The following is a 12,038-nucleotide window of genomic DNA, read 5'->3' on the forward strand; positions in this document are numbered from 1 at the left end:
CTTTCTCACGTAGTAATAAAAGAACAACTTATGTATATCGTGTGTAAGGAAGCACAGAACATGGAAATTCTTGCACAGGCAAAGAGATTTCTTTTGGGGGAGGGACGGGAGAGATCGCTGGGTAAATCAAGCTACTAAGTTTTTTTCAACCTACTTCAAATAAATAAATAAATAAATAAAAAAAATAATTTAAAAAAAAACATAAATAAATAAATTTTCATGACCCTCGGGGAGGGGCTGAATTTCCCATGATATGGGGGGGGGGGCGACCAAAATAGGTTTCGCACGCGAGCGCTCAGACGTCTAGCAGCGGGCCTGCATAACTGAAATAGCTTAGGGCCTCATCAAACCTAAATGCAGCCCCTTTTGTAACCTCGAAAAAAAAATCTGAAACCAGTGACATAGTCAAAAAAAAAAAATTGGGATGGGGGTATGTTAGTTTTAGTCTGTTTCTATGTTCAAAAAAGAATATTTTCTGAGTTTTGGAAGAGGGCTTATATTCAAATCAGGGGTTTTGTGATCCGAAAATTTTGGGTTGATAACACATTCTGAAACTGAAAAATTATTTTAAAAAAGAAAAAAAAACTTTTAAATGTTGGGGGGGTTTTTTCAATAATTTTTGCATGCATATTTGAAAAGTTTTTACGGGGGAGGGCTTGAACTTCCTCATAGTTTTTGAAAATTTCACTGTCTTCAGAAAATTTTACTTGAGTCCACTATCACCCTTGGTTATGTCCCTGTCTACTAATGCAAACCCTATTATTATTATTATTTTCAATGTTGTTTTTGAGTTTTTTTAGCCTATTAACATATTCCTCAAAAATATATTTATTTATTATTTTATGACATGAATATATTTTTTAAATTAATACTACTGAATGCCAAGTGAAACAAACCTTACTTACTTGTTATGCAATCTAGCCATTAAAGCATGGGCTTCCATATGATGAATAGGAATAAGCGGCTTTTCAACCATCTTGGCTAGGTGCTTTGCATATTCAACTCCAACTGCTAAAGATCCTTTTAAGCCGGGTTTATTTGTAACAGCAATAGCAAACATATCCTTAAAAACACGGGTTGAAACATTTTAAATTACTAAACACAGTTAAACAATTTTAAAGACTTATTTTTGTTTTAAATCAATCAGTACATTTGAGCCATGATTGAATGCGATGCTAAAATATAGCAACAAATTTCCTCCGAATGACACACATAGCATTATTTCATGCTTAATCAAACCATACCAAAATTATACAAAATAAACATCCAACTTATTTTAACATTGTGTGTAATTAAGATGACCCTTTTATTATTTTTTTTCCTTCAAAACGGAACATTTAACAACTTGATACAGCTGCACAATTTTTTTGAATGTATATTTTCGACATTTTGTGCCTTTTGGAGCAAAAGAAGAAATGAAATTTAAAAAAAAAAGAAAATCTGATGTATTATATTTTTAATGCACAACTTTGCTTGCATACAGGCCCGGATCTATAAAATTTGGGACTCCCTGCAACAAAATTTGTAGGGCCCCTCCACAGAGGCTAGCAGTATATAATTGCAATGTTAAAAGTCTTAGTGCTAGTTTTTTCAATTTGTTTATATTTTTTTCAATTTCTTACCCTATTCTTTGGGTTTCTTATTTCTACAAATAGAACGGAATGGAAATGGACAATAAATTTGCACCTGTCATATGAGTGGTGATTTTCTAGAATAGAAAATACGAAGCATATCCATAAAAAAGAAATAGTGATTAAGATACAGTAATAAAGATAAAGATTTTATGGCCGATATCCACCAGTACACCTATCACAAAGATTATTTAATGCATATAACTTGATGGTATTTGTATTTCATAACAATCTTAAGTGACGGGAATCGTAATCTGGAAATTTTGAATTTAGATGAAGGTTTGCTGCAAAGGTTCATCTATATTAGTCCCCCCCCCCCCCTGAAAAAAAGTAATGTTACACAAAAAACTTTTTTTTTTAAATGTAAAGTCTCCTTGAGCTAAGTCCTGAAGAAAATATGAATATAATCAAACCGCAGACAATTTGTAATCATCACAATGAAAATTTTGCTCTCTAAATAAATATTAAAAACAATAGTCGTCATGTTAATCAGAAAAATCAGAGCAACATCAACTTTGGTCAAGTGGGGATATTAAGCAATTTGTGATTGCTCAATAAATAATACATGTGTCAAAAATGCTTATTTTAAGAATAATACACAATAGGCCCAATATTTGAATCCGACACTGATTGAGAAAAAGAGGAACATTACCTGCAGATTTAATCCACTTTTCCTTAATGCTGAAGAAACCACATCTTCTATGCATGCTCTGTGATAATAAGCAGCTAGATGAGGAATTACTCCTCCATTCCTATAAGAAATATTTATAAGAGACACTATTAAAATGCAAACAAATTACTCTATTAACATTTAGGTATTGACTTGACTACTATTTAACGTCCACAAGTTTCCAATCATTTGGAACGATTGCTATAAGACACAAAAATGAAAATTTTGAAAGTTAAAAAATGCATCAGTTCTATGTTTCAGAATGAAGTTATGTAATACAGTTGACAAGCTGGAAAGTACATGAAATGCTCATTTCTGAATAAGTAAGTGAATATTTAAGAAAATTGATCTCATGAAAATTCTAGCCCATTTCAAAAATAGAAGCAACACTTGCAAAATTTGCGATCAAAAATTAAATTTTACAAAAAATCTTGACCATAAAAACAAACCATTCTCAGATAAGAATACATAAATTATCAACTTCCAATGTTCAAAACATTTTATTTTCATTCTTTTCAAAGGGTTTATTTCCTGCTAACTTCAAAGAGCAGAACCTCGATTATCTGAAAAAATTGGGACTGAACCTACTTTGAATAGTTGAGAATTCATTAATAATCATCTAGTTTAACATATAGTATTGTCATTAAACTATTATTATGACTATTTTAGCTGTTAAATAAATTAAAATTATAAATGAAACTAAACTGATATCTGAAACAAAAACTGAACATCAAGTGACTTTTCTCCTTTTTCAAATTCTACTGCGATGAAAATTTTCTGTTTTTGAGGTAGCAAAAGAGGTTAGCTTCTTTGCACTTGCTTACGATCAGAGGGTGCAATAACATTTGATTTTGCTGATACTCGGTAGTATGACCTTCCAAATTTCAAAATGGGGTGTGTTTTTGTTTAGAACAGGATACAGAACTAATGTTATATACCTCACTCTTGGTGACTTTTTTCCTGTTGGCGCCAAGAAAGCGTCGACAAGAAAACGATGTATGACGACATATGTCATACATCGTTCTTAGCGATGCTTTTTTAGCGCCAACAGGAAAAATTCAAATAAAAAAACATGATCAAATCACTTCAGAACACAATATATATATATATATATATAAAAACAACATAAAACCACGACAAAAAACATTGCGAATATACGCTTCAAAAATACCAGAAACTAGAAAGTTTTTGTACACAAAGAAAAATTACTAGAAAGTATTTAAAATGCTTAAATTAATAAAATTACTATAACAGCTCACCAATGAAATATGTACCAATAGAAAAAAAAGCTATTTTCCAACATGCATTTCATCGAACAAAAACTTTGCATACTCTACTGAAAAAGAGCAAAGCGATTCAAACTGTGATGTTTAAAGTGGGAAACATCCCCAAAATCAATAACTATTTCAGCCAAAAAAACACTTAGTTACTCAAATTTCGATGCATGAAAAAAAGAAATGTCTCAACAGAACCCAAATATACAAATACAAATGTGACGACCAGCAACAGGCACTGGGCCCAGCTAGGGTGGTCCTAGTCAATTAATTAGTCCCCAATGAAGATCAATGGCCCTCTTAAAGCTATCCACTCCCTTGCTCATTACCGCCTCTTCCGGTAAGCTATTCCAAGTGCCCACGACCCTGCTAAAGTAGTACTTTTTCCTGATTTCCAAGTTAGCCTGAGATTTAAATAGCTTAAAACAATGACCCCTTGTCCTGCTTTCCCCGCAAAAATTTAATCCATTTACATCTTTCATTTTGATAAATTTAAATAACTGAATCATGTCCCCTCTGACTCTCCTTTGCTCCAGGCTATACATGTTAAGCCTATTAAGTCTGGTATCATAATCTAAATCTGAGAGTCCCCTTACTAATTTAGTTACCCTTCTTTGAACCCTTTCCAATACAAAAATATCTTTCTTCGGATAAGGCGACCAAAACTGAACAGCATACTCCAAATGAGGTCTTACTAAACTCCTATATAAAGGCAGAAGAACTTTCTTAGATTTGTTTGAAATAGATCTATTGATGAACCCAAGCATTTTGTTGGCTTTGTTACTAGCAATACTGCACTGTTGACTAAACTTGAAGTCCTGATTTATAAAGACACCCAGATCCATAACATTTTCTGCCTGATTTATGACTGAACCCTGTAAACGATATCTCATACGCTTATTTCCATGACCTAAGTGTAGCACTTGACATTTCCCTACATTAACTGCCATACCCCATTTATCTGCCCACTTAGTAATATGATCTAAATCCTCTTGCAGCTGTTTTACTTGTTCTTCATTTTCGACAATCCCCATAACTTTTACATCGTCAGCAAAACAATTCATGCTTCCAGAAATATTTTCATTGATGTCATTCATAAATATAATAAACAAAAGAGGCCCTAAAACTGATCCCTGAAGAACCCCACTTAAAAACATCACTCCAATTAGAATGCTTTCCTCTCACAACTACTCTTTGCTTCCTACCAGTAAGCCAATTTCTAACCCAAAGTAAAGTTTTTCCTCCTATTCCAATGTCAGCTAACTTGCTGAGAAGAGCAACATGCGGTACCTTGTCAAAAGCTTTTTGAAAATCAATATAAACAACATCCACACATTTTTTGTTATCTAAAGCTGAGGTAACCTTGTCGTAGAAATGCAATAAATTAGTAGTACAGGATTTACCTTTCCTGAAACCATACTGCAAACTAGTCAACAGATTATTAGTCTCTAAGAACATCATGATCTTAATTTTGATCAAAGTTTCGAAAATCTTACAAATCACCGAAGTCAAACTTACAGGTCTATAATTCCCAGCAATACCTTTAGACCCCTTCTTGAAGAGTGGCGTTATGTTAGCCAGCTTCCAGTCCTCTGGCACCGTCCCCGAGTTATAAGAAGCATTGAAAATATTCAAAATAACATCCACTAATTCCTCTGCACATTCAACTAAAATTTTTGGATAAATATTATCTGGTCCCGGAGCTTTAGTTGCTTTAATCTTTTTCAAATGAAATAAAACCTCCTCCCTGGAAAATACAAAATCCTCAAGCTGTATAATAGCTTGTGTCTTGTTAGTGTCAACTGTTGAGATACAGTTATCGTTAAACACACTGGAAAAAAAGTTATTTAGAACATTTGCAATATCCCTATCGTTTTGGATTAAATTTCCATGCTCATCAACCAAAGGCCCAATTTGACTGGTTCGAGCTTTCCCAGAATTAGCGTAAGCAAAAAACCTCTTAGGGTTCCCATCAATGTCATCTGCCAGCCTCTGCTCCAATTCCCTTTTCTGAATCCGTACCAAATACTTAAAATTTCGCCTTGCCTTACCATACTGGAGCCTCTCCGCACTCTGACCAGTTTCTTTAAACTTACGAAAAGTGGCTTGCTTATAATTAAGAGCTTCTTTAGTCTCCCTGGAGAACCACATGGGCCAAATTTTGGTACTAACACCTTTTCTCCTAAATGGAACATAGTCCCCAACGGTTTTAGCAAGTTTATCCTTAAATTCCGTCCACTGCTGATCTACGTCGCTATTTTCCAACCCTGACGAAAAAACCTCTTTCAAGCTCTGCCTAAGTGCAACAAAATCGGTGTTTCTGAAATTGGGCACAAACCTAAAATTATCATCTTTGCACACTTCAAATTTAACCCGGAACCTAATGCTGTTATGATCACTATCTCCAATATGCTCCCCTACACTCAACCCCTGAACAAAACTACCTATGTCACAAAAAACTAGATCCAAAATGGTCTCCTCTCGAGTTCCCTGAGTTACAACTTGATCTAAGAAACAGTCACCAATTACTTTTAAAAATTCCTCTTCTTTGCCATTACCAGGATAAAAATTATTCCAATCAATACCCGGAAAATTGAAATCCCCCATTATGATAACAGATCCCTTACTAGACATGTCACTAATAATACGGTACATCTGTTCATCTTGTCCCTGGTTTGAATTAGGTGGCCTATAAATGTTTCCAAAGCGTAGCTTTATGCCCTTACTGCTCATCAACTCCAGCCAAACCATATCAATATCAGTAGGCTTATCATTTATGACCAATTCATTGCAAATAAAATTATCTCTAACATAAAATAAAACCCCACCACCTCTTTTACCTACTCTATCCTGTCTGAATAAATTATACCCAGCAATATGTAATAACTCTGCATCAGATTCGGTAGCCCATGTCTCTGTAATTCCAATAACATCCAACTTCTCATCCATAACTATGCTTTTCAATTCATCCATCTTGTTCCTAATACTGCGAGCATTGGTATAGAAAACTTTAAGCATGCCTAAGTTGCTTTTATTTAACACCCTGAAATTTCCTAAATTACAATTGTTAACATTACTACTCTTGTTTGTCACTTTATTTCCATTTCTAGCAATACCCAAAAACATTTCATTCTCTCGATACCTGGTGCTTGAACCATGCCCCCCATTCCAACTTAGTTTTTTGACTCCGAAGCCCTTAAAATTAATCCACTAACCATTTTGACCCCTGTAGAGCTCAGATGCAGGCCATCCCTAGCAATATAAAAATACCATACATTAATTAGCTATCCAGACATGCTTTCAAAATACCTATTAAATTTTACATAAAATAACACCTTCATGTTTTTATAAAATACTAGAGTCAACTTATTTTTAGAAATTCAGTACCTAAAGAATGTCTAAATAATTCGTAGCATCGATAAGAATTAACTTTTAGAATAAAATAACCGTATACAGTAAAACCTGTGAAGTTGACCACCATTATAAGTTGACCACCTGTCTAAGTTGACCGTTTTTTTCAGGCACGGAATTAGTCCTTATCATCTAAATCAACCTCTGTAAGTTGACCACCTGTTTAAGTTGACCACTAAAGTAGTGCACCGCAGGTGGTCAACTTACACAGGTTTCATTGTACTATTTTTGTATAATTAATTTACATACAGTAAAAATAAAGTTAAAAACTACAAGAAACCCTCAAGATTATGTAAACACAAAGAATTTCGGAAGTGAGAGTTTTTTTTTTTAATTCTAGAAAAAGGAACTTACCTTTTTATGGTATAAATCCTCACACTCATTCTGAAACAAAATGACAATGGCACCTAATAGATACACACCAAGTTGGAACAACTTTCAATTTAACGTTCAAGTTTGAAGAAACTGGTATTTTCTAATATTTATTCATCAAAACACAACTACTGAATTTAAACTAACACAAAATAAGATTTCCTATAAGGTATCTTGCACGAAAAAACAGGAATCTATATAACGTGGACCGCTAACAAGTAAACAAGTTTGAACAGATCTAAGATTGCCTTTGGGTTGTCAAACACAGTTTAGTTTCACCAGGGGTGCCATGTTTAAAAAATTATCGCCTCATTGGCGAGAAAAATATTTCAATTTTGTGCAAAAAATCGGATGTCGCCAAATGGGGGGAGGTGGGTATATCACATCTGTACCCAGGATACTTGAAAGCAGGGAAGAATGCATTCATATCGAGAATTAAGCTTGCGAGAAGGAATTCTAAAAATGGGAATTCCAAAATATTTAGCTGCACTCGTAGTTTGGAAAGGACGGCTTGCACACAAAAGGAATGTGGGGGGGGGGGGAATGACAAAAATTCATGTTCGTTAAGAGAAAATTTTGGTATGAAAGAAGAAACAGACTTCCGTTAATGGGGAGTTTTGGTTAATCAAGGTTCTTTTCTAGTGCCTTTTCAAAATGGTGCCACTTTTATTCTGCAAGTTCACATGAAAATGGCCAATCTGAGATTAATACATAGTAAAAAAAAGTACAGGATAAAATATTTTGCGCAAAATTTAATGTGGGTTCATAGTCTTTCCTACAAGTAACTTATCCTAGTCCAAATCTTTGTAAAATAAAAACCCAGAAAGAAAACATACCTATTATTGCCTCAAATTTCAAATAGGTTGGGGGTGGTGGGGTAGAGAATCAGGGAAACTGATATTTTGCTCATATCTTGGAAAATTTCTTTACCAGTAGTTTTTTTTTTTTTTTTCCTTTATTGGTGTTTCTTTAGTTTTCTCTTTTAGAAAGAAACAAAAGGAGAAATTTGGACTGCATGTAGAGAAATGTGGGGCAAAGTGAAATAGTTAAGATTAGGGCTCGAAAATTATATTGCCCGACATGCCCGCGTAAAATTCCGATCAGGCATAAATTTTTTACCCTTACATGCCCGGCCAGAAATGTATTTATTATAATTTTTTAATTAAGTATTAGTAATTTTAATGACTCATTATATGTTTTGTTTAAAATTTTTTTGTTGCTTTATATTGAAATAATTCTTGATTCAGATGTAAAGGCCCTGGTTAAGATAAACTAATCTTTTTGAAGTGAAAAAATAGGAAATTTAATTAAAAAATTACAATATATAAAGAGAAGACACTGTGCAGTTGAACCATGTTTAAATGAACTCAAAGGGTTTTTGAAAGTAACTTTTTGTAACTGAAAAACAATAAATAACAGTATAGGATAGGGGTCGCAAATGTAGGTGGTTTTAAACAGTTACTTATTTTAAAGGTGTTCGAATTAACGATGTCCAACTGCATTTGATAAGAAAATTTATATTGAAATGTTGTTTTGTAACTTTTGGCACTAAATTTGTAAGAAAAAGCTTGGAGGGAAAAAGCGTATACAACACATTAAACTAGTTTAGCTATTACAAAAGAAAAAATAACAAATCGCAATAAAAAAGAGGAACAGATTCATTACTCTAAATGAATCTTCATCTGAGAATTCAGCTCTTCTCCCAGAACAGTCCCAGATTCATCAATGACGGCCGCTCCAGTGTCATCGCAGCTCGTTTCTATGCCAAGAATTGCTCTGTGAGACAGCCGAGTGAAAGAAAGTCCAAGACGTTGGCTCAGTTTGAGGAAACTTAGCTTCATGATGCTTAGTAAAACGTTTCACTAGATGATGAAGATGGAAAACATGAGAAGTTTTTAAGCTAAAATTTGAAACTTGGTCCCCATAATCAAGTTATGAAAGTCATCCTAGCAACGATGTAAACACAAGCACATGGCAGTCATAGTTACAGTGAAGAAGTAAATCTAATATCGCACATGGCAACAGAAGGAAAGTTCCTGTTCGAATAGAATTACCGATTAACACGAACGGTTAATTTCATGACATTTAGGCTAGCATACGTGGATAATAGTTCTACACTTGTGCTTTTCAATCCTAAATGTTAAAACTTTTCCAGAGAAAGAGATACCCAGCTGACCCCCCTCCCCCCATTTCCATCACATAATAAAAATGTGTTTATAAGATTGTAATGTCGGAAAAATTCCGAAGAAGCAGAGAGAAAGAGAGCTGATACCTTCCACACACCCTTAAACGTTACCAAAGCTACTTGATTCAACTTATCTTTTTTTTTTTTTTTTTTTGAGCAATCACGATTGCTTATTGTTCTTACTTGACCGTCCTTGATGTTGTGGTTCCTTTTTCAGCTTTTACCAGGGGCCTCTGCAGCACCACCGGCCGGCGCAGCTCCTCTGGTCCTGAGCACTGTCCCCCAGAATCCACTTCTGCTGGGCGGTGACGTCCATGTGTGTGTCCTACACATGCATGCTCGTACACATACACACTCACACACGTACGCTTCTTTACACAAATACACCTATACACACACACACTCAACTATACACGCGTAACCACCCAAGAGGAGAGATATGCTTGGGGGGCAGGGGTTCTAGAAACAATAACTCCAATGAGTAGGGTCTTGTCGTAACTCGTGATTGCGAAAAACATAATTTGAATTCAAAGTTTCAGAATTCAAATTATAGTTGGTTAGGGGAAGTGTTTTTCTTTCTTTTTTTTTTTGAAAATTTCTTTGGAGAGCTCCCAAAGTCTTCCTTCTTAAAGATAAATTAATATTTACTTCAATTTCGAACATATTTCCGGGCGTTAATTCCTTCCACTTCCGGCTATCGGTAACAAACAGTCTAAAATTATGTTTTTAGAGTTAAATGTCGAAAATTTTCCGAAGAGAAAGAATCCCCTAACAGTTCGCATTAACTAATATCATTAAAGACAGCCAAAAATTACGTTTCTAAAACTTCAATTTCCCAGGAGGAGCCCTCGACTCCATAACGCCACCAGAGATAGCCTAAAATTAGATTGAAATTTGAAATAAAACGTGCTGATGTGTGATCACATGACTTCCTTTTACTCCAATTTAATGTCATTTCCCCATTACTGGCAATTTTAATGTGATTCAATAGTTTACTCTCTAAATATCACCAACAGTGGCCAAATTGAAACAGATTATTATAAAAAAAAAATCGCCAAGTTGGCAACAAAGCATGATGACCTCAAAAGACTGGCGATATATCGCCAAGTGTCCGCCAAATTATAACACCACATAAGTTTACATCGAAATTAACACTGATTCCCCCCAAAAAGGGGTACAAGACCCCTTTAGAAACACCCGAATGCAACCAAAAGAGGTTGTGCGCAACTAGACCCCACTAGGAGTCTACCTACCAAATTTCAACTTTCTAGGACATACCGTTCTTGAGTTATGCGACATACATACGTTCATACAGGCGTCGCACAGTGGAGTATTTGACTGAAAATCCTGGCCAAAACTAGTTTGAAATTTTCACTCTACTGAAGGCGACACCCTTGTGTGCGTTTGTGCGCTGTACGGCGAAGCTATTCCACTTATAGACACGAAACCTGACATACAAGTTGTCTGAAAGGTCTGACGTTACAATTTGAAACTCGATTTTTTTTTTAATTTGAATTAGAAAATGAAATATTTAATATTTTATCCACGGTTTAGACTTTTGCATGTTTCGCCCGTAAAAACGATCCTAGTAAACGTAGGAAAAAAAACCAATGTATCACTAGATAGGAAAAATAATTTTCTTCAAAAATATGATTTGTTTGAAGTTCTAACGTAATTAACCGAATTTCTAGGAATTTACAAAGGGAGGTCACTTTTTCGACTTTTTTCAATTATTCAATCAATGTAAACTAAAATTCCTGCATCCAATATTTTAATAATGTTATGGCTCTGAAACTTTTTAAGGAAATGATATAAACACCTTACCTTTATTTACAGCGAAACGATGAAGTTATGTTGTTTCACTGATTTATAATGAATTTTTTTTCCAATCAGTTGAAATAAAAATTTTCAACAATTTTCACTCGATCCGAATTGGATGCCACAGTTGGCTGCTTGCCAATAATGCTTAGACAAGTGATAAGAAAACATGTTTGATGCGAATGGCTGTTTTCTTTTGAAGATATGTAATTAAGTGTACTGTTCGAGGGAAAAAAAAGCGGTTAAAAAATCCTAGTATTCTGTACAAAACACTAATTTGAAACCTAAAAAATAATCAATTTTATTCTTTTCGCTTGGTTTAAATCATTAAAACCTTTCACTCACAAAAATAATTGAAGACAAGGGTTTCGGGGTTACAAAGAACCTTTTTTCTATTGTATAAAAAAAAAAATAAATATCTCCTTAAGACCGAGGCCGGCCGTATACGGCTTTGTAGCTTAGATCCGAGACCGCCCGTATCCGGCCGAGTTCTGCGAATGCAGGGGTGATGGGTAGAAGACCCCTACTGTGAGACCTCCCTGAAGAAGATTCTTTCTTCTTGCCGATAGCTATTTAGCAAGTGATAGCGACAATTGCATGAATGGGAATCTGCTAATGACTTGAGGTCGCTTGACTTCCTCAAAAAATGAGAAAAGACGAATCCGCTGTACGATTTC

General features: G+C 34.6%; 1 protein-coding gene across 1 annotated transcript in view; it reads right to left on the reverse strand.

Moving 5' to 3' along the window:
• LOC129221895 (tRNA N6-adenosine threonylcarbamoyltransferase, mitochondrial-like) overlaps window positions 1-9,423 on the reverse strand; it is a gene marked incomplete at its 3' end in the record, with an annotated part of 30,663 nt that extends 21,240 nt beyond the window's left edge. Inside the window, 3 exon segments of the mRNA XM_054856267.1 lie at window positions 906-1,063; window positions 2,284-2,383; window positions 9,024-9,423. Of these exon segments, the coding sequence (XP_054712242.1) occupies window positions 906-1,063; window positions 2,284-2,383; window positions 9,024-9,199 (434 nt within the window).
• Window positions 9,424-12,038: the final 2,615 nt, after the last annotated feature.

The sequence above is a fragment of the Uloborus diversus genome, chromosome 5 (genome assembly GCF_026930045.1).
Source record: "Uloborus diversus isolate 005 chromosome 5, Udiv.v.3.1, whole genome shotgun sequence".
Lineage (NCBI taxonomy): Eukaryota > Metazoa > Arthropoda > Arachnida > Araneae > Uloboridae > Uloborus > Uloborus diversus.